Raw genomic sequence first — 23,928 nt, 5'->3', positions numbered from 1 at the left:
CCAGACGTCTTCCCTCCCAGAAGGGCTCACGAGAGCAATTTATTAGCGTCGTATCTTTGACACCTTCTGGAGGGTGAGTCAGGTCCTGGTTCTTCACTCTGACACAGTCTTCTGTTTTACTGTAAGCTCTCATTTTCCCACTTCCCGTGTTTGATTGCCCTTTCGGAAGGTTGTGTCTCCTCATTTTTCCATCAACAGAAGATGTGATTGCTGGGCTGGGCACCTTCCATTGCCTTGCGCGTGTCACCTTCCCCACTGTGCCCTTCCTGTCCTCATCCTGTCTAAGTAGCTGGCCCAAACTCTTCTGTGAAACGCGAACTCTACATCCTGGTTAACATGCATTCGCTGCAAAGGTATTAACTGTTGAAATCAATTTATACAGAGAACCTAGAGCTGCTGTTGTGTGGAACTTGAGACAGCAATGCCTTCTGTATCTGTTTTTTTTTTTCCTCGTGAGATGTATTATAAACTCATTCGATTAAGTCATTCTATTCATTCAGCAGGAGACAGCCCTGCTGGGCTCTGAGCATGATGCATGCATTGGTCAGAGGTTCGCTTTCTCGGGGAGATAATACTCCACGATTTCCCAGCTCAGCCCTGAGGCCCCCAGGCACCGAGGGAGGCCCAAAGCTTGGGGAGTCAGGTGTCTAGAGTGGTGTCTTTGCTAATCCATATCATTTTCATGAACTGGTTCACATTCCTCATGAAGAAATGGAGGCTAAGTGACTCAGAGCAGATTAGCAAAAAAAGACCTGAATTCTGAGTCTCCCTCAGAATTCTTGGTATGCTGGCTGGCAGGGTGCCTGTCTTTCTCTCAAAATCAGGAAGTTCAAAAAACATAAATCATGTTCATATAAGTAAAGAAGAAAACCTGTATTGATTTTTCTCTCTTTGTTTTGGTTTTTAAAAGAAAAAGGAGACAGGGAGTAAGTCTTACATTCTGTCAGAAATTTCACATTTGGACTTAGAATCAACAATAACAAAAAAATGCCTCATAAATCATCCCATATTTTAAATCACTAATTATAGGTCAACCCCACTCCTTACATAGGCTCGGCCACCAATCCTCAGTCTGAAGACTGGAAAACAACATGTGAGAGATTGACTTTTCACTTAACACTTTGTACTCAATGCAAATAATTCAAAACAGCTCTCCGTTAATGTCTGTTAATGTCCATTTCTACTTTTCTCATAAGAGGTAAAGTAACTTCTAGTAGAAAAGCTATTTTTAAAAAATGTCAAAAATACTGCATTATTGTAACATTTGTAAGCAAACGTTCACAAAGGTATATCAAAAGTAGTCATGTGGAATTGGACACACCAGAATCCTTCACCTAGGTAACTAGTTAGGCAAGTTTCAGTTGGCTGTGAGTGTCTCCCAGGGCCAAGTCCCTCTACGTATCTATTTTCATAAAACGTAGAAAACATTTGATTTCGTTCCTCCCCTGTGTCCACCTGCACTTGTCTATGGGTCGGGAATCCACAGACTATAAGCCATGTCTCAGCCCAGGGCGAGCAGGAAGCTGTGTCTGATGAAGCGACTTCAGTTTGCTGGTGAAAGCGGGAAATAGAAATTGGCTGTGGTGCACACTCCATGGTCAATGTCACTAAAAATGTCAAGCGAGCAAGTGGCGATGGAGGGGTGGGGATGACCATCAGAAACCCTAAATGGCTGATTGTCACAAGTATTTATCAAATAGCCTCTGGGGAGATCCTGGGATTCTAACCAACCAATCTGTCCGTGACCTAACTGGTCACCAAAGCTCACAGGCTGGTGTAGAAACCCCCATTCCCTAACGTGACTCTACGTGGAGCGCCTCCTACCTGAGAGGAATTGCATGTGCAGGAGGAGATGGCGGGGCTGCGGACAGGGGTGATCCCCTGAGCGGCCCATCCTAGAGCTATTCTGCTTCCTTGCTCATTCCCGCTGCATCCCATTGAGAACAGAAAGCATTTCACCTCCTCATCCCTCTTCCCTATGAAAACGTGTGTTTACTTCCACTTATGTGACGTGGACCAGTTACCGGAGGTAAGAGATGCTTGATCCGGAGTTGAGGAAAAGAGGAGGAAACGAGACACGTCCCAAGATGAGTTTCATTTATATCATGAAAATAAACCTTTACACAAATCAACAGAAACACACCCAGTTTTTTTTTGCGAAAAATATTTTTAAATAAATTTTTGTCTTTTTTTTTAACATTCTGATATACATATGTAACAAGGTTTATGGCACTGTAACCAGAATCAAATCCAAAAAAAAAAAAAATTAAAGGAAAAAGGTGGGAAGGAAAAGTAATTGGTTTCATTTAATTCTCCTTAATCTCCACGCTGGCAAATTTGCACTATTTGCCTAGCATTTGGCTGCCCGCTCTAACTTGCTTGCACACTCCAAACACCCTAGTATTGCACAGTGAAGGCATATGGTAGAATGGTCAGTTCCTTGCTAGTTCAAAAAAAATCTCTTAAACCCAGACAGGGGGAAAATATAATAATTCAGAGTAGGAAACACACAAAATCAACAGTATCTTTGTCTCTTTCAAGAACGTGAAGGGTCCGTAGCCCACTTACGCTGCCCGGATTGCACTCGGCACCAATGAGCAGGTCAGGGCTTGGTGGGGTGGGTCTGTTTTCTAGATGAATGACCCGGCAGATCCGGGTCTTCACAACCCAATGTCTTTTCTACTTGCTTTTGGTTCTTTTTTAAATTGGTACAAAGTGTAGTATATTCGGTCTATGAACCTGCACAGACTATAGAATCATAAACTCTACAAATAGCTTCAAAGGAAAAGGGGAAGAAATAAGTTTTATGTGTTTATTGTTGGCTTGAAAGAAAAAAAAAAAAAAACTTCCTTAGCCTCTTTGCTTTATCAGTTCCTGGGAAGTAAATCTCAATAGGCATCAAAAGTTAAATTCTTCTCACACTTGTTAAAAATAAAAAGATTTTAAACGAGTTTGTTTCCATTCACAAACCTTACCCCCAGCTTAAAAAAAAAAAAGACAGAAAAAGCAAAGAAATAATCCGTTCTCCTTTCTCTTTGTCTCCTAACAGTGACACAGTGACCCTGGCCGTCCTGACTGCTGTCACACCACCGTCTCCACGCCCATCAGCTTTGGTGTAAGGATTCGCGGTGTCACCCCGTTGTTCAGGTCTTCCTCGAACTCCAGCAGCTGCCCCATGAAGTTGAGGTTTGGGGAAATAATTGGTCGTTTGCCTTTGACGAATTTGTAAGCATCAGTCATGGTCATCCGTGTGTGCTTCATCAAGTAGGCGATGACGATGGTGGCCGAGCGGGACACCCCGGCTTGGCAGTGGATCAGGAGCCCCTTCCCACACTGGTGAGCTTCCTCTGGAAAAGGGAGAATGGCGAGAGGTGAAGGCAAGGACACGGAGAGATGGCAAGTGAATTAACTTTCCTCTGGACTTGACCAGGCCATATTTTGTCGAGGAAGAATAAATTCAAATGGTTTTAAACCCAAGTACAATTTACTAGCTGAGTGTATAATAAATGACAACCTCCAGAATGGGCGAGAAGCAATCGTTTCATAAATAAGAAGCTACATTCCTGCATTTAAAGAGAAGAGCAGGTGAAGGAATTATTCCTAGTAACAGGGTCCGTCACAGGTGGTGGCATTGACTGACGTGAAGGCCACAACACAGTTAATTTCCATGTTAAACAAGCTACCAAATAGACCCTCCTCATCAAGGACTTTAATTCCAATTGCCAGACTGTGTGACTTGTCAAAACTAGAGTTATTAAAGTCTCTCCTGCCTGGGAGAGAGAGAAAACTAGTTCTTTGTGCAGTAGAATTGCTCTGGACAGGAACTGGTATTGATAAATAAGAACTTCAGTCTTACTAAACTCAGACCGAGGTCCAAGGGACAAAAGTCAACTGGGAAGGTACCATGTTTGGCTTATGGGAAAACCCTGTTGCCAAGTTAGGAAAAGACGTGTGGGTCCCGGCATGAGTGTCACCTACATCTGCACTGTGGAGCCCTCTGCACCCACATGGCAGTGACTGGACACATGGAGGGGTTTCAGCAATGGCTTGGAACCCGGAGCAACTGGGAAAGGCCATACTTCATATGTTTCAGAGACATTAAAAGCTCAGCAACTTGTGGGCACTGCCTAATGGATTCCTCATGACATGTCTAGACCAGTGGTCGGCAAAATGCGGCTCGCGAGCCACATGCGGCTCTTTGGCCCCTTGAGTGTGGCTCTTCCACAAAATACCATGGGCACGCACGTACAGTGCGATTGAAACTTCGTGGCCCATGCGCAGAAGTCGGTTTTCGGCTCTCCAAAGAAATGTCAATCGTTGTACTGTTGACATTTGGCTCTGCTGACCAATGAGTTTGCCGACCACTGGCCTAGACTAAAATGCATCCCAAGGAAGTGTCCTGAAGGGATACCAGTTAGATGAAGAGCAGGAGAGGACAACAGAGGAAGGAGAGTCGTGATTTAACTTACAGCCACCAAGAAAAGAAACATCCTATCGGGCTTACTGCTCATAGAAGTAGTATTTCAAGAAAGTATCTCCCCTTTCAATGTCTTCTTTTTAGCACATACTAGGTGTCCACTGCCACACCACGACTGGGCTGCTTTGACCACTGGTTCCCCTAAACATTAGGTGAGTGACCTTGAGGCTCAATCCCTGTGTCTGAACCCTGGGAATAATGCCTACTAGCCATTCTCGGGGAACATGGGGATAACATCACCCAACTCAGCAATCAACGGGCATAAACCCTAAACCTAGACTCTCCTTAGTTTCTATTGGACTTGCAGTGAGTGTTGCTGTGTTTATAAAACTTGCTGTGTTTCTCCTAGATCAAGACTCCAGGACTCCAGCTCACCCAACGATGTAACAGTGAAAACACAACCGTGCTGCACAGGCTGGGATACGGAACTGGTTCCAGGTGAAATGCTGTTGGCTGTTGTCCTTCTACAAAAGCAGGTAAGTGAACACCCTACAAGGAACGTGTAAGGGTGCTTTGAATGCAGTCCTCTGGAGGAAGTACATTGCATGCTACTCACTAAAGGAAAACAATTTCCTAACTTCCCTCAACTGGAATGAAGTCAGAAAAATCGCAGCCGTAACATCATGTACCAACCAGAAAGTTCCTCATCTGCTTGACGACAACTATTTCTTCCTCCGGGCTCAATGCCTGGTTCAGATACTGGTAATAAAGAAGGTAAGGTCCCTTGGCACCACGCGTTACCAGGCTGGAATGAACAGAGCATGGCAAACACTGCCCAGCTTACTGCAGAAAGGCCCCCGGCTTTGGAGCCAAGGGCCCCGAGTTCTGGTCCCTCCACTGACACTAAAACTCCGATGACCTTGGAGGAGTCATTTTACTTTTCTAAGTTCGGTGCCCACTCAGAATTTCCTTCCAGACGGAATACTCCGTGGTCCTGCACTGAAGGCACATTAGCAAGGAAAACAGCGGGGCAGTGAGCTGGGCAGTGGCCAGAGCTGCCAACTCTACAGCGAGACCACCCGACCCAATGGCTGTTGAGCCCATTTTCGAATGGCAGGGCACCTGACATGAGGGCATTCTGCCCGGGCCACAGGCCAGTAACAAGCTGCCGCCACATTTAGGAAAAGCACGGGGTCACCCCCTTGTGGCAATAAAGGTTAGAGTCACTTGAAAAAGATGTTGCGTATCAGCTAGATGCCAGGTGTTACCCCAATGATCATTTGAACCTCACAACAGTCTGAGGCTATAGAAGCAGCAAAAATTAAAGGCAGAATTAGGGTTGGGCTGGCCATCGCTTCCTTTTGGAGATCAAGGCCCGCTGTTGCTAGAATTTTCCTCAGGCTAGACACCTTGATCTTCCTACTTCAGTGAGTCTGGGGTGAACTAAGGAAATCGAGTACCATCTCACCAATGCTCACATTCCTGCCCTTTGCTACCCGATGTTTCAGACAAAGCAGGGAGAGGGACCAACACTCGCCCGCCTCCGGTCCACTCTCTTCTCTGCGCTGATGTGATGGGGAAAGATGTTCACCATGCCGTCACCTCACCTCATGTAAAGAGGCTCTACCAACTGCAAGTCCACTGAACTCAAGGTAAGGGGGGTGCGGGCGAGTTTAGTCGCTCTATTTGATTTCCTGCAAGGAGCCGAGGTAGACCGGAAAGCCACAGCACCAGCGCTGCTATCCGCTGTCCTGCCTTCTACCAATTCTTTTATAGAAATTATATTCTGGAACGCATCACGGCTCACCCCTGCCCCTTTTTCTCACTGAGAACTTGGGGGATGAGGGTTTCTGGCTGAACACCTCCCAACCAAGTGGCATTCCTGCCCTTTTATATTCATCCTGATGGACCCAGTCCACTCGGTGGGTTATGACTTCAGAGAAAACTCGGGCTGCGCCAGGCAGCAGAGCCCCAAAACCACTCTGAGCAGCTTTCCTTTAACACCCCGACATTCATCTTGAACTTGACATCAAAGCAAAAGCCAGAGGGGAAAGCAGTTACCAATGAACTCGAAAGCCTCTTCGAAGTACTGCCGCAGGTTCTGCTTGTTGCTGTCGGTGGCCGGCAGCCGCTTGTAGTTGAACAGGCCTTTCTCGTAGTGATAGAGGGGCAGGTGTGTGGTGACGTTGATGATGTAGCCGATGTTCAGCCGCTGCATGGCGTCCAGGTCCTGAGCGTCCTGCTCGTTGCCAAGGAACAGGAAGGGCAGGATGGGCGTCAGCTCCGCGTTCTCGATGTCGGGGGTGGTGGGGATGCACTGAGGTAGCACTGAGGCCGCGGATGCGCCGCCCCCCACCTCCCGGCACTCTTGGAGCTGGAGGGAGTTGTCACAGAGGTTTTCATGGTTCTGCTTAAAACTGCTGAGGCCACCTAGAATGCAAACACAGCGAGAAGAATGATGCCCCCAGGCCTTCAAGTGGGCAGCAGCCACCTTCCCGGTAGGAAGGAGTGTGTGGTTTGTTATTTTTTTTTGTTTTTGTGATATGTTTTTATTAATTTTACAGAGAGAGGAAGAGAGACATAGAAACATTGATGAGAGGAAAAGATCAACATTGATCGGCTGCCTCCTGCACACCCCCCACTAATGGGGAACAAGCCCACAACTTGGGCCGGTGACCTCCTGGTTCATGGGTCAATGCTCAACCACTGAGCCACACTGCCCAGGCAGGAGCATGTGTTTTTTGCAGATGTGTATATATATATATATTTTATAAAATAAAATTTAAGCTCTAGCTGGTTTGGCTCAGTGGATAGAGCGTCAGCCTGCGGACTGAAGGGTCCCAGGTTCGATTCAGGTCAAGGACACATGCTTGATCCCCAATGGGGGGCATGCAAGAGGCAGACAATCAATGATTCCCTCTCATCATTGATGTTTCTCTCTCTCCCTCTGCCTTGCTCTCTGAAAGCAATAAAAATAAGTATATTAGAAAAATAAAATATTAAAAAAAGTCCACTTGGAGGCTCAGGACAAGCTTTGGAGGCTCGCACTGGCACGGTGCTTGGAAACGTGCTTTTTGTACAAACTGGGGCATGCTCCCCTGCAAAAGGCTCCACGCGCACCAGGCAGTTCCATCGGCGCCTAATTGGATCTGCCTCCCGGAGCGTGTGCTCAGTGGCCTACATAGAACCTTGCACCTTGGGAGCTGGGGAAGGCACAGCGCGATGACCTCGGGCGAGGAACCTCTGCCAGCATCTTGGCACCGCAGGCTTGTGACCGGCACCCTTCGTACGCTCACCTCACCCACAATGACCACTTCCCTCCCGACCCAGCGGAGTGGTCATGAGCGGGGACCTGGGAAGAGCCCGTTTACCTTGGCTCTCATCCCGGTCCCACCCCTCCCTGGTTCTGCCACTTGCTGAAGTTCATTTCTCCGAGCCTCAGTTCCCCTCCCTGTACAGGGAGGGTCATGGCATCTACCGCTTGGTGTGACTGGGAGCCTGGAATGAATGAATACATGTCAAGTACTTAGCACGCTGCCTGGCGCATGGTATCACCTGGCAGGGGTTTGCTACTTTTATTAGTTATTTCTGTGACTGCCCAGGCAGCAGAGAAATGCTTGGAAAAGACAAAAATACAGGGAGGTGCGAGCGGAGTTTTCCTTATCCCTTTTTTGATGTTTTCCATGTATTTCACTGACTGTTTTCACTCCCGATGTCCAGTAGGGAGGCAGTGTGGGGGCAGCCCAGAGCCTGGCACCCATTTCTCCATCAGGAAACCTCTAACAAGCATGTCAAACTCACGGCACACAACGAGTATTTCTGCGACCCAGCCAATATAATGGTACGTAAGGAACATTTTAATAATTTCCTAACTTAATTCTTACAATATCCTTATATGTAATTATTAATAACAAACTACAACGTTCGCTAGTGACTGATTACTGTAATCGTATTGCAGTCATTTCCCTTACACGCAGGCGCACCATTTCTCTCTGCTAATACCAGCAGCAAATATTTCAGCAGCCGATGGCCACGGCATTCGTCTTGGGCTGACTTGTTTGGTGTGCACAACGGGAAAGATTTCGCGTCTGGTAAGTTAATGTTCAAGAAAAAATATTAGTTTTTATTAAAATGTTCTATTTTGTTAACGACGACTCATTTATTTCAGCCCTTTGTATTCAGCATGTCTCTATAGAAATAAACCTACGTTTTTATGAAAATGGAAGCTTTTGTTTTCTTGCGGCCCACATACACTTACACCTTGTTTATTTGGCCCGTGTTAGAATTGACATGCTTGAGGCACACCTTTGAGCTAGCCTAAGGCTCTGTGCTGCCTCCCACATGTTATGGGTCTCGTGTAAAAAGCTGAAAACTGTACCAGTTTTCCCATTTTTAGAATGCAGGCGTGTGCCTCCACCGAAGGAGCATTACCATGGGAATGGATCTGAAGGAAGTCAGCTGGATGTGTAAGATGTTCACTACTGCATTGTCTATTTTATAGAAAAGGCCGAGTTTAAAACCATTTTAAGGGGAGAGTTAATATAACCACCCAATGAAATGCTATGTAGCCACTCCGTGAAAAAATAGGAAAACAAAGAGAATGTTTAATATTAAATGAAGAAAAAGGCAATTCAAAAACATCCACCGTACATGGTGATCAAAAGTTGAAAGACTGCAAAAAAAGAACACTTAAGTTAGGAAATCTATGGATCGTGGTTTGCTTAAAGTCTCCTCTCATATTTGTTAGTTGCATCACACGCGTGGATAAGCCCAAAAGATGATACAAGTAAGGACTATGCAATCAAACGTTACTAGCACCCAATCAGCTCTAATTCAGATCAAAGAGGAAGAAGCTGGAGAGCTCCCATAGGCTGAAAGCGACCAAAACACAGCTTCTGCCCCCTCGGTAGGGGCTGTACAGCAGCCTCCGTGGTTTCAGGAGGTAAGGCCGGAAGCGAGAGCACGAACAGGATGTGGCTGTGGTGAAACAAGGACAGGAAGTCTCTGAACCTCGCATATGTCCTTCCAGTCTCATCTTTAGCAACCACAGCAGGAAGCTCCAGACTGTAACCGAGATCCAGTGTCGGGGCTGTTGACAGCCAGCGCACGTGGACTTGGCCATGTACACCAGGGAGGTCATATGTTAAGGCGCAATATTAGGATCACTTCACTCCTCTGTAAGGGTCAAACCCAGTCTTCTTTTTGCAAAGAAAAGCAAGAGCTATCCCTTCATTTTAATTGATTGTTAGAATGAAACGCTGCCCTTACATATTATTAGTGTATTCTGCTAGGAAATCATGGCGGGGGGCGGTTATCTGGGCTCAAAGAGATCATTTTTAAAGTAGAAGAAATGGAAAAGCCGAAAAACTTCCCTGTGAAAACATTTAAAGACACTGAAATTACCCACTGCCCCAGCACCAGCTCCACAAGAGAGACGGAAAGGTCATTTAAAGCCTGCTCAGCTCTGGCCCCTACCAAGTCCAAGCAGACAGTTCCACACTGATTCCGGGATTGCAACCTCATTCACTTACTCTTTCCCCAAAGAAAAAGGCAGTTGTTACACTTTTCCATAAACAATGAGAGGGAAGAACAACTAAAATGAATTCAAAAGAAGTTTCTAAGGGGGCAGGGGGAGAAAGCAAGAACTCTCTCGTCTTACGTAGGGTACTCGAGCTGTAATTTGTCTCAAAAGCGGCTAGTTTAAAAAAAAATGCACGCCAGAAAACCCCCCACGCAGAAGAAAGCAGCACGGAGCTTTTTAAAATTCTGTCTCTACACCTCCTTTCCCAATGACATCAGCTGGGGGCTCCCCACCTGCCCAGTTGCCATAGCAGTTACACAAAGACACACAATGACATCAGTTGGCATGATATCAACTCTTTGAGTGCAAACAATGCAAGAAGAAGGACTTTGTTTAAGGCTTTGGGGAGGCAGTGATGTAATATGCTAACAGGTGGCATGGGCCTTCCATGTGCTCAATGCGGGGGAAACGAGGGGGTAGGGGGAGAGAATTCGAGACAGACAGACACAGAAAGATCCGAATCACAGGGGGGCTCACGCGCAAAATTCTGGGCATGTTGTCTAAGCCACGTGGGAACCGGCTCGGAGAGGACGTGGAGACTGAGTGGACAGAAAAGGGAAGAGGGAGTTCGGACGTATTCGCTGCGGAAGAAAATTCTCACTGAAGGGAGGGAAGAAGCTGTCTCCCAGGCAGGGCGGTGCACAGCGGACAGTGCAGGAAGCCCGGTCCCCGGTGGTGCTGAGCGCAAAGGGAAGCAGGGGTCGCAGGGGTGGTTGGTAGGGCGACGTCTGGAGGGACAAGTGCTGTTTTCTCTTGGGAGGTGGGATTAGAAGCTGGGGAGGAGGGAAGGAAAGGAGTGAGGCTAATGAGGTTTTCTCTTCCAAACCCTGGGCCCTACCAGACCCCATCCTATCCCCTAGAGGCCCAGCTGACCGCCCCCGTTCCGCGGAGCTGTGATGATTTCATACCCGGCGAGGGGCTGGGTCATTTCATACTCGTTCTTGCTAAATGAGAACATCACAACATGATAAGCAGTACTGACAGGCGGTGTGGCTGGCGGTCAGGTGCGGGGGTTAGAGGCAGACAGACCAGGCCGTGACGGTGATTCTGCCTCAGAGGCGCCGTGAGGCCTGGTGCAATCACTTTCCCCCGCTGGGCCTCAGTTTACTGATCTGCAGAGTGGGTGTCATACCATCTACCCACAGCCTGGTACCGGAAGCCCAGGTGAATCTGTTGCTATGGCACCAGGCGCCCACCTCCCGTTCACCCGTGCGCACCGCAGTCCCGAGGGCCTACGTGCGGGCAGCGACGCCGAGGCCAGGCTGCCTGGGTCTGCATCCCGAACACCAGCCATGCCATCCCCTGCGCAGGCTTCTCCCCTCTCGGTGCCTCCGTTTCCCCACCTCTCGGTGCCTCCGTTTCCCCACAGGGAACAGGGACAACAGCAGCACCTGCCTCCCACTACCGCTTTGGGGACTAAACTGGTCAATAAATAGCAAGTCCTTCGAAACCGTCTCTAGCACGTATTTAAAGCACGTGTTTTTGCAATACCTGGGGAAACTACCCTTTTAAAGACCTAAAAATGACTGCTTCATAGAAAGACGGTAAATGAGAAGTGAGCCAACGGCTAGAGATTCTGCTCTGAAAACTGCTCAAAAGGAAGCAGGCACCAAGGCATCGAGCCGTGTGAGAGCTGAAACGACGCTCCGAGAGGACGCAGCAGCTCCCTCCTTCCTCAGGGCACGGCCCCCCTTGGCGCCCCCCTTGGCCAGTCAGGGCATCCCGCGAGGCTGCGCATGCCTGGATTGACCCCGGCTTTCCCAGTGGAGGGAGGACGGGGGGTTTTATCTCATTTTTTTAATCTTCTTTAAATTTCCCAAATTTCCCAATTACCGTTCGCATTCATGGCTCTTCAGTATTAGTTTCAGGTTACAGCAGAGTGGGTAGACAATCATATAGGACTTTTAAAAATATACTGACTTCAGAGAGGGAGAGAGATGGAAACATCAGTGATGAGAGAGAATCACTGATCGGCTGCCTCCTGCACACCCCGCACTAGGGATCAAGCCCGCAACCCGGGCATGTGCCCTGACTGGGAATCGAACTGTGACCTCCTGGTTCCTAGGTCAATGCTCAATCACTGAGCCACGCCAGCCGGGCAGACTGAATGTCTTCAACGACACTGCTCCCCTCCCCTCCGTCTGTCCTCAGAGTCCTCGGCAGGATGACCAACTGCTTGTAGTTATCGGAGCAAATAGTTTCCAGGCCCGAGCAGCAACGCTGGGCGACGCATTTCCAACCCTTATCTCAGAACTAGCGTCTCTGCCAAAACCAGTGTGGGCAGCACGTGGACGCCGAGTGGCAAGGAAGAACACCCAGCCCCTACAGAGATACACACACCCAGCCCCTACAGAGATACACACACCCAGCCCCTAAAGAGACATACACACCCAGCCCCTACAGAGACACACACACCCAGCCCCTAAAGAGATATACACACCCAGCCCCTAAAGAGACACACACACCCAGCCCCTAAAGAGACACACACACCCAGCCCCTACAGAGACACACACACCCAGCCCCTAAAGAGATATACACACCCAGCCCCTAAAGAGACACACACACCCAGCCCCTAAAGAGACACACACACCCAGCCCCTAAAGAGACACACACACCCAGCCCCTACAGAGACACACACACCCAACCCCTACAGAGACACACACACCCAGCCCCTACAGAGACACACACACCCAGCCCCTACAGAGACACACACACCCAGCCCCTACAGAGACACACACACCCAGCCCCTACAGAGACACACACACCCAGCCCCTAAAGAGACACACACACCCAGCCCCTACAGACATATACACACCCAGCCCCTAAAGAGACACACACACCCAGCCCCTACAGAGACACTCACACCCAGCCCCTACAGAGACACACACACCCAGCCCCTAAAGAGACACACACACCCAGCCCCTACAGAGACACACACACCCAGCCCCTACAGAGATATACACACCCAGCCCCTAAAGAGACACACACACCCAGCCCCTAAAGAGAAACACGGAGTCCACAGTCGCCCGTGTGCTCCACCAGGAGGTCAGTGGGTGGCAGTCCCTGTGGAGCCCTGGTCGGAGGGAAGCCTGTCAGTCTGTCTGTCTGTGTCCATGTGTGTTGGCGCGTGTGGCCGTTCTGGCTGCTGCGCCCCTGGAGGGAGGAGAACCGTGAGGTGTGAATCAGAAGCAGTGTCCTGGGAAGCAGACTGAAGGAACCACCACCACGTGCAGCATCGTGAGAGATTTCCGTCTCCCACAGTCGGGCAGCGCTGCTGCACACAAGCAGTTTCCAGCAATGGAAGGCAAACGCTCCCTAAGGTCAGCAGGTGGAATTAACACCCAGAGACATGTGGCGGGACTGAAAGGAAACTTCTAGAAGCTTGCTGCAAGCATACTGATCACCCCTGTTTGCTGCCTCGTTTTTCTTGCTGGGTGACTAGTCTTTTACAGTAAAATGGCACTTGGATGACAGCGGTCAAGAACATGGACTCTGGAGCCCGGCTGGTGTGGCTCAGTGGTTGAGCGTCAACCAATGCACCAGGAGGTCACGGCTGGATTTCTCTGTCTCTTCCCCTCCCTTCCCCTCTCTCAGTGAGTATTAAAAACAAACAAAACAACCCCCCCCACATATATATATATATGCCCCAAACTAAAAAACAGCAGCTTTTGTTCCTTACTAATCCTATATAATAAAAGGCTAATATGCAAATTGTCCCCTCAACTGGAAGTTCAGGAGTTCAACCAGGGGGCGGGGCCAGCCCACCAACGGCCCATGGCCCCTCCCCCTGGCCAACCCTGCCCCCAACTGCCCAATTGAGGGGGTAGGCGGGCTGGCCGGACCCCACCCATGCATGAATTCATGCACCAGGCCTCTAGTCTCTGTATAATTTACAGTATGGTTTCAGCTAGATTTTTGGTTTTGGTACTTCATCTGCTTTCATTCATTAACTTGTCTGGGGGCTCTTATTTCTTATGTTTTAAAATATATTGCTCCCTTCTTTGATGGATAAAATCATTGTCACACACCCAATAGAAGTAATTTTCCAAAAATTCCTGTCTAAATATTTACCTCAAAAAGGTGAACTGAGCAATGATCTCGGAATGGTGACACAAAAATGAAGCTTTAATGGTATGCCTTCCAGGAAAAGCTGACCCAGCATGCTTTTGACCAATCTCAAAGACTCTCCCGCTGCCCAGCCCAGCCCACCCCACGCTCACAGCTCAGACGTTGCCTGGGGTGCACACAGGAGCCCACTGCGGAACTGGTGCAGAAAGGACTGGGGGTTCAATCCCAGCCTGGAAGTGGCTCGGTGGCTCCCCAAGGCAGCATCTGTGACCCCTTGAAGGAGGTGATGCCTAACCCCCTTCCCATCCTCCCTGCCTTAGAGCTGGAACGAGTGGCGTGTTCAGGGCACCGCGAGTGTAATTTGCGTGTATTTGACTAACAGGCAGGGTATCTGGGCGGTTCCTCCGCAGTATGTAAATGCAGCCTGTTTCTTTAAATCTGTTACCTCATGTGTTTACATTAGAACAGAAAGCACTGCCAGAAGCAACAGCTGATGACAGTCGTGTAATTTTCCACAAAGACAACAATCAAGCGGCTTTGTGTGGTTTTCGTGAACAGATGACATTATGTGAGCAGGATTCAAAGGGGAAAATCTCAGAGTCCTCCCCGCCAGGAACTCCCCAGGTTCTGCAGAAATCACTGTGCCTTCCAGGAAGAGCCCTTCTGTCCCCCCTCACCAGGGCCAGCGTGTCCCTCCCGTGTCCCTCCCTCCCGCTCTCCGATCCTAAACCCTTCCGAAGTGTAAGGGAGGAAACGAGATTCGGGAGTTCTACCTCGAATGCATTCGATGCTTGACCTTCCAATAGAATCCAGAGTATCTTTTAACCCTATTGTCAAAGGGTCCAGGGTGGTTTGGGAAGAGTGGCCAAGCTCCCTTCCCTTCCCCCCAACACATGATTCCTGAGGCCTGTGAGTGCAGAAAACCTGTCTTTCCACCCACCCTCCCTTTCAGGCTCCGACAGGTTTCAGCGAGAACCAGCAACAAGGCAGGGGTGGGCATCACGGGCTCCCCCAGCCACTCCCTGTGCCCGAGGGCCAGGGCGACGCTCCGCATCTCTGGCCTCGCTTGGACTGGCCACAGCTGACTTGGTGGTGGGTCCGGTTGTTGCCCCCTTCTCTCTCTCTCTCTCTCTCTCTCTCTCTCTCTCTCTCTCTCACACACACACACACACACACACACACACACACACACACCGTCCCTGTTGAAAGGCCAGCCTGTGGGCATGATTGTCACCGGGGGTTCATCTGACTCTCCCTCTCACTAACAAAAATGCCAATGAAAGGACGTCGACGTGCTTTATATTCAGGACCGGCTTTGAGGCTCGTCAAACGAATGGCTTTCCTAAGAAGCATGCCTGTGGACAGACCGGCTGGGCATGCGGAGGGAAGAGGGCTGACGGCCGGCCAAGTTCACGCCCAGGTTCCTGAAAATGTGCAATTCAGATTCCCTTCTGCCTCCACGTGGAAGCTTGGCCTCCGTGAGCACAGACAGACCCAGCAGCTCCCGGGGAGAACCGCTCACCAGAAACACTCAGCTCAAGCCTCCGGGTTTTCCTAACAGACAGACCAGCTGCATTCACATTATTTTCACTTTTAGAATCTCTTTCATCTAAGAGCAAGGCCTTCCAGACAGCTGGGGGCCCGAGTGACATCCTGAAGATGTCCCTTCCCCCCTCCCCTTCTCACTCCCTCCCCACTGGTCAGGGTCCAATGGGAGGAGACGGATGATAAACACATAAACCTACAAATAAAAGGGTAATAATTAATTACAAGGGCCCCGGGGTTCCCTCCAGTTCCTGGGTACTGTAAGAGCGAACTAATTAGATCTAAGTCCAGGGCAGGCCTCGTAAGGGCTGAGAAGGGACTGACTGGTTTGGGGGGAAGGGGAGAGGGGAGGGAGTCCAGGGGAACGGTTAAGGTCCAGAGAACCACACTATGGCAAAGGCAGGCCACACATGAGGCCTGGGTGATGCAAAGGACCTATGCGGCGAGGCAGGATGAGGGGGCAGGGGACACAGTGGGGTGGGGGTCTGCAGGAGGCCTCTTAGGCACGTTACCCAGTTGGGACTTTAAATTCAGTGGGAGCTCCTGATTGTTTAGAAATCCATACAAGATGATCAATACATGTTTGAAAGGAAGAGGGAGAGGGGGGGAGAAGAAAAGGTGTTGACTGACCAGATGGTGTAATATACCTACACTCCAAAACCTGGGCAAATCCGTCCACTTTCTGTCCCTGAATGCTTTTTTTACATCTGCTATGGACTCAGTTATACACTATCCCCATTCATGTGTTGAATCCCTTAACCCCCAATGTGATGGTATTTGGAAATGGGGCCTTTGAGAGATGACGTCATGAGGGTGGGGCCCTTATGATGAGATTAGTGCCCTTATAATAAGAGACCCCAGAAATCTTGGTGTCTCTCTCTCTTTCCCCACTACCTAAGGACCCAGAGAGAAGGTGGCCATTTGCAAGCCAGGAAGAGAGACCTCATCAGAACCTAACCATGCTGACACCTTAACCCTGGAATTCCAAACTCCAGAACTCTATGAACTAAGTTTCTGTTGTTGTTCAAGCCACTCAATCTGTGTCATGTTGTTATGGCAGCCCAAGCCAACTAATACCGTACCCAATGTTGATTCTCAGTATAGCTTACTTCTTTAAAAAATAGAAATTATAGTTCGTACTTTCAAGGAATAACACAAAAACCCGTGGACTGCCTGAGAACCTGGCCCCTGGGAGCCAACCCAAGTTAGTACCATATCTTAAAGTCAAGCCAGGAACGTCCAAGGTCATGGAATGGGATGCAGCCGAAAGGACCCACAAGCCCATAAGAGACAAGACCATGGAGCCTTCCGGATCCTTAGTTCTACTAGCCAGCTGCAAGTGGAGAAGCCACTCCTTCCCCAAGACACTTACCTCCTCTCTAGCTCTACCCTCCTTAGGCGTCAGCGCTGGCCCAAGCCCTCCCTGCAGCCTCTCTCTGGGCCAAAGGATATTTTAGCCGGAGGCTTTCTGTGTATTTGGGAGGCTACTCTGTACCTTCTCTGTTCACCAAAAACCTCAATACTGGTGAGTCCGTCAAGATGGATTCAGGGAAGGGAAAAAATCCATGAGCTCATACTCGAAGGCTGCAGAGGGGAGAATGTTAACAGAAGGAGAAGGCTATAAAACACAAAGCTGTATTTTTCCCAAGAGCTCAACCACTCTCCATCATTGTTTAATTCTCCGAAGAGAGGGAAACATTCTTTGCTTTTCGGTGCAGAGGTTTAAATAATGAAGCATTGCTAAACAAACAAACAGAGGGAAGCCCAGAAAAGCTATTCATTAGACGGGCCCACTGTACAAAGGGAAAACTGTTGCTTAACCATCCACCTCCCCTGAGGACCGACATTTATCTTAGACCCCAAATTAAACACATCACAGCTTCACAGCAAAAGTATGTTTCCCAATGGGATTTAAGTAGAGTCCAATTAAATAAATCTCTGGAAATATCAAGAGCAAGCCTCGAGGGAGAGCATATTTCTACTGTGAAACATTCCCAGTGGAAATTACGTTCACAGGAGGTCATCTAGAAACATCCATGACAAGAAGAGAGGAGGGAAGGCGGGAAGCAAAGGGAGGTTACACAGGGAAGCCCCGCGGTTCCATCGCCCAGTTGTGTACAGAAGCGTATCGTGAACAATGCCCTGTGCATCTCAGCTTGCTCTGAATGAAACCTCCACGTGTCCAAAATAACAGCTTTCAGGGTGATGTGTTTTCATCTGACCTGGAGGTCAAAGGGCTGTGGCTTGGGGAACTGAGAAAGTGGTAGGGGAAGGGATCAGTGTCAACCTTAAAATGTGGGCTGTGTTTTTACTAAACCAATGTTTTCAGTTCATAAAACGCATAGGAACAACTTCCTCAAGTCACTGAGCTGAATTCTGTATTTGGCAAGCCTAAGTATTACCGATCGACTGCCAGAACGAGCAGGCATGAGCTCTCCTGGAATAAGGATTCACCCAGCCAGCCATGCCCAACACGCATGCCATCCCATGAGAGCGGAGCTTGGAAAGGTCAGCCTGAAGCCAGGTGAGGCCTCCGTGTGCTGGGAGGTAACATGACGTTGAATCATGTCAGCAGGTAGCGTGTCGCCACCCAGTGGACCACCTTCTGAGATGAAGGGGGAAAGAACCAGAAGGCCAGTACAGGGCTGAGGAGGTGGGCTGGGATTCTACCTTGTCAACATGGACTGGAGCTAAGTGGAGGGTCAGCCAAGTAATGATCAGTTCAGCCTGGGACATGGAGAATGGAGAGATGACCTGGGATGCACCCCACACCTGACACCATTGGCCTTCTCAGCCACATCCCCTTGAAGCCATGCCTAACGCTGCTCAGGGTGACAGAAGTCCTGACCTCGAGGACTCAGAATGCAGCCCTCTTTCCACACTAAAGTGATGCGGGGCTCTACCTCTGTGACCTCTGTTGCCACTTCTCTAACATCCGGGTTGGCATAATCTGTAAGTGTCTCCCAATTCCTGTATTCTACAACGTCAGCACAGCTTTGATAAACCTGAAATTGATAAACAACGGCGAGAAGGAGCCCAGATGTTCTGGGGCAGTGGTCGGCAAACTGCGGCTCGCGAGCCACATGCGGCTCGTGAGCCACATGCGGCTCGTGAGCTGCGGTTTGCCGCTCTGTTGACTAATGAGTTTGCCGACCACTGCCTTAGGGAAAAACACTTAAAAAACTTTTTAAGAATGTACTAATGTCTTTAACCTGAAGTCAAAACTTCTGGGTAAGGGTAATACCTTACAGCAGTAGTCGGCAAACTCATTAGTCAACAGTTTGCCCACCACTGATCTAGGGTGTGTGAGGCCTTTGCACTTGCTGTTCCCTCTTCCTGGAACTCTCTTCCCCTTATTCCTCACGTGGGTGATTCAGACCTAGATCAAGTGTGATTTCCTCATAAAGGTCTTCCCTAGCATCCAATTTAGAGCTGCCCTCCCTTAGCTCTCTTTCATTATATCATGGAGCTTCGAAGTTTTATAACCTTCAAAGCACTCATTACTCTCTGAAACTACCTGTTTATTTCTTCACTTGTTTATTGTCATTATTAAAATGTGGACCCCATGGATGCTGAGCTGTTGTTTGTCCTAGATCAGGATAGGGAACCTTTGTTCTGCCAAGGGCCACTTGGATATTTATAACATCATTCGCGGGCCATACCCAATTATCAACTTAAAAATGAGCCTCCTATATTTGGTCAAACATTTCATTAACTCACCCCTAATGCCTTGGCAGGGCCAGACCCAAGGATTTCGCTGGTCTTCTACAGCCCATGGGCCAGACGTCCCCCACCCCGGTCCTAGAGGAAATGGAGTATAATTCCCTGCAGTGGGGTTCAGCCTGCCTCCACACCACAGCGGTATGATCTTGGCAAGTTGCTTAGCCTTTTTATACCCTAGTTTCCTCATTTGCAAAATGGGGCTAATCATAGTACCAACAGGCAACAATAGAGTTATTGTGTGAACTTAATGAGCTAATACTAGTTATTAATAGAAATGGAAAGTATTCATTGGTTAGCACCCAGAGCAATACAGTGAGTCCTCATTTAACACTGTTAACAGGTTCGGTGACTTTAAGCAAAACAACATATCACAAAACCAATTTTACCAGAGGCTAACGGATATAAACAAGAATTCTGTTCCTATGGCAACTCACCCATGTTATAACAAAACCACGTTGAACAAGACGACGTTATTCCAAGACCTATGTACATGATTTGTATAGTAGCTGCTCATTAAATATTTCTAGATTAAATGAAACGAGAAAGGCCTGTTAGTTGTAAAGCACCTACTATGTGCTATTTGGCATAATGCTAGGGATTCGGGAGGTTAAAAAATAAAAAAGTATCTATTTCTTGAAGATAAACCTAGTGAGAAAAAGAAGGAGGGGTGAAGAAACGTCAGGGAAAAGTTAGCGAAAGGAAACACTGAAGATCATCCAGAAAGGATGCCATCAGCTGTGACGCATGCAAGGCAGGTGTAGGGCCAACCAGGTGACTTCAGCCTGAGGACATGGAACGCCTATCACCCACTTGGGTGGGAAGGAGGGCTGACAAGCCTCATGAAGAAGAGGCACCCTGTAGGACAGCCATGCCCGAGGAGGGCTTGGGTCCATGGCAACTCCTACCTGGTGGCCTTCAACCCTTCCTCCCGTGTCCATGTCTCCCCTTGGACATTGTGTGTACGTGATGGATGGCAGACATGGATGGGAAGCAGCCAGGAGAGAGTAAAAGAGGTTTAAGTGGGAGCATTCAGCCTGAGCGATGTCAGGGAACAGCAGGAGGGACCCCCAGTTCAGCCCAACACATTTATTAAGCACTAAATATGGGCTGGGGTCACCGTACTGAATGTACAGGACACAAGATCACGTGGGGCCCTGTCCAAGCTAGCGGCCCACCCACTTAGACACAGAGATGGTAACAGATGGATGATGCAGAGCGTCTTCCCCACCCTGGAGGCCATCTCTTCTGCTTCCTGGTGAAGGGACACAGCACTGGATCTAACATCAGGAATCCAGGTTTCTCCTGTCCCTCTCATGAACCATGCACTGTTGGGCAAACTAGCCTTAAGGCCATTTTAGAACATGATCATATCCTGAGAGCATTTTCTTCAACCACAGGAGTGCCCTCATCTAATGAAGGCTGTCACAGCCCTAGCTCTGTCACAGGGGTGACATCGTGGGGCAGGTGAAAGACAAGGAGCCTCCGAGCCTCTGGTCGGCCGGAAGGTGAGGTGCTCAGGGGCACAGCGTGGGGAGAGAAGAGTGGATTTCTGATGCCTCTTTAGTTGGTTCTCATGAACCTGTTCTGTCCCTCTTAGGAACTGGGACTGACACTTCTCCGGTTACTAGAATCCTAAGGTGGCAGGCAGAGCTGCTGAAGGACAACTGTCCTCCCCCGTAACACCGCGGAGCAGCCTGGCAGAGTGTGCAAGTGCCCAGAGCTGGCCCCCGTCAGACAGAAATCAAGTCATCGTGGGCACCTCAGGAGGCCTCTTTTACAACTCTAGGACCTTCTTTGTTTTGTTCCTGAAGTTCATTGGGAAACACATCTTCCCTTGCAAGTGCCACAAAGTTCAAGTTTGTCTTTTCTTAGAAATGCCTTCCAGGGTGGCGCCAAGGTGCTCTTGTGAAGTCCACTTTCTAGGAGCTGCTGACCTGGGAGACCTTTGCCGGACAAGGACCGGGACTGAGCATGAGCAGAAGGATTAGGGTTGGCAAGACAATTGTCTGTTCTAAGCAGGCAGGGAGCAAAGAAACCAAAAATAAAATGAAAACACAGGGGTCATGGTTTAAAAATCCAAACGAAAGACCCTCAAGAGGAGACAACAATGGATTTGAACACGGTGTCGATGAGACGTAACAGGGCACACATTTCAAAGCTAAGATTCTAGACCACTATTTAAACACACACCACAAAACACTCCTTAATCACATGATCACCCTCCATCAGCTTCCTCTAAGGAGCTCAAGCTCAACATCAATATTTAAGAATCTGGTAGCAAAGAGGTGCCAGTGCCTATGTACATCGCCACCACTCATGTGGTGCTGTCTAGGGGAGGGGACCCCAAGGGTTGCAGGCTGGATTATTAGTGAAATATTGTACTAATATTTTTTTATCAAAGTCTTTGAGACCCAGTGTGCATTGTACACTTGTAGCACATCCCGGTGTGAAAGCTCTGTTTCCAATGCTCAGCAGCCATGGGGGACTCAAGGCTACCATACTGGACAGTGAGGCTGGAGGTAACAACTGTTGTTATCCCCATTAAATGAGTTAATACCCAGTGCCGATTTCATTCCCATGTTACAAGTGTGAACTAAGATGTGTGTGTGTGCGTGTGCGCGCACGCATGCAGAAGCAGTGACCAATGCCCACAACAATTTAAGGGGCAGTAAGCTACCAAATGGCGGTCAACTCCCATCCAACATCAACAGCCCCTCTCCTCTCAGGAAAAGACACTTCAACTGGGAGCAGAGGCTCTCTGAGGGATTACCCAGAGCGGGCTCTCTTATTCCCATCCCTCCACATCTTCCTGATACACACCTTAATACTAGCCAAATCAAGGGACCATGCGCAATAGCTTGCAGTGTCTTCCCTTAAAGCACCGTGCAGCCAGATGGGGAAGCCTGGGGGGCTCTGAATGGCTGGGGCGCGGGGAGGAAGAAAACGTGTAGGGAGGAGCTTGGCTCACCGAGTCCCTGAGCACCCCCTCCTGGCCCTCCGGGGCCACCATCCAGACTCACTGCCCAGCCACCAGCTAGAGCACCGAGCCAATGACTCTCCTCTCCACGCCCTGGGAAAAGCTGTGCACTGTAAATCCAGAAAAATGTCCAGTCACAAGCAGGAGATTGATTTCAAGGCAATTATCTAGGCAGCTCTGCGGCGTCTGAGTCTCAGTCCTCCAAGCATTCTCAGAGTTCCCTCAAGTGATGCAGATGCTAACGTGAAAGCTCTGTCTCTTTTATGGGCAAGGCCAAGCTCAGCTTCTCCCCACTTGTGTAAGCGAGAGCGGCCCGTTATGCTGTCATGCATTCAAGTCATTCATTCTCAGTGGAGGGGGGTGGGCTGCCTCGTCCCCCTCAAGATAGGAAAGAAGAGGCTCACCCTCAGAGGGAAGGTGGGGGAGGTTGGGTGAGAAGAGATCAACCAATGAACTTGTATGCATATATGTACACTGAGTGGCCAGATTATGATGATCTCTGAACGCATAATAATCTGGCCACTCAGTATGTGTGTGTGTGTGTGTGTGTGTGTGTGTGTGTGTGTGTGTGTGTGTGTGTGTGTGTGTATATATATATATATATATATATATATATATATATATTAGAGGCCCGGTGCATGAATTCGTGCATGGGTGGGGTCTGGCCAGCCTGGCCAGGGGGAGGGGACATGGGCGGTTGGCCGGCCTGCCTGCTGGTCGAACTCCTGGTCAAGGGGACAATTTGCATATTAGCCTTTTATTATATAGGATTATTATTATATAGGATATACACTGAGTGGCCAGATTATTATGCATTCAGAGATCATAATAATCTGGTCACTCAGTGTATATATATACATGTCATAACCAGTGGACACAGACAATGGGGTGGTGAGGGCGGGGGGGTGGGGGGGAAGCAGGAACAGGCTTGAAGAGGTTAATGGTGGGGAGGAAGGAGGACCTATGAAATACTTTCAACAATAAAGATTTTAAAAAGAAAAAAGAACAAGAGGTTCACCTTATAAGGGCAGACGAATGCATTTTTACATAATATGTAAGATTAATTATAATGAATTCAACCCAATTCGTCCACTTTATCAAGGAAGACAAGCTAATTATCTGGTGGAGAATTAGCACCTATTTAAAGGGCATTTTACCTCAATTTAGCAAAGGGAACTAATGGGAATTGTCTTTCCATCCTGAGACACTTTTGACTGTGTTTTCTTCAACACTCCGATGTCAGCATCACCCTAAAACCCAGGGCTTAAAAAAGGGGGGAGGGTGGGAGGCACACACAAATGACACAGCATCTCCCAGGCTACTTCCTTCTGCTGTGATGTCCCTTTCAAAGCGTCTTCTCGACAGTGTCAACGGGAGTGACTCATATTTTCGACACGAGGTGGTGTTGGCCCCACGCACCATTCGCTCTCACAGCAGCTTCTGCTTTTAACGTGCCCAGCGGGGCCCCCACACTTCCCACTCTGCCCAGCAAAGGAGAAGCCCCGACTGACAACACTCTCCTCTGGGAGTCCATGAGCAAAGACCTGTGATCAAGGATCAAGACTTCTCTTAAAACCAGTACGTAAATAGGTAGTCGGCTCTTGTGTTCTGAAGGGA

The 23,928-nt window shown here is 48.9% G+C and overlaps 1 protein-coding gene across 1 annotated transcript in view; it reads right to left on the bottom strand.

The window, feature by feature from the left end:
- Positions 1-2,076: 2,076 nt before the first annotated feature.
- DUSP10 (dual specificity phosphatase 10) overlaps positions 2,077-23,928 on the bottom strand; it is a 36,877-nt gene continuing 15,025 nt past the window's right edge. The window contains exons 3-4 of the mRNA XM_080651226.1: positions 6,479-6,847; positions 2,077-3,347 (exon numbers count right to left, since the gene is read on the bottom strand). Coding sequence (XP_080507352.1) covers positions 3,082-3,347; positions 6,479-6,847 — 635 coding nt within the window. The 3' untranslated portion in view covers positions 2,077-3,081. The remainder of the gene's footprint in view (positions 3,348-6,478; positions 6,848-23,928) is intronic.

This window comes from Plecotus auritus (genome assembly GCF_963455305.1).
Source record: "Plecotus auritus genome assembly, chromosome: 14".
NCBI lineage: Eukaryota > Metazoa > Chordata > Mammalia > Chiroptera > Vespertilionidae > Plecotus > Plecotus auritus.
The sequence above is the reverse complement of the archived record's forward strand: the minus strand, read 5'-3'. Positions and strand labels throughout refer to the sequence as shown.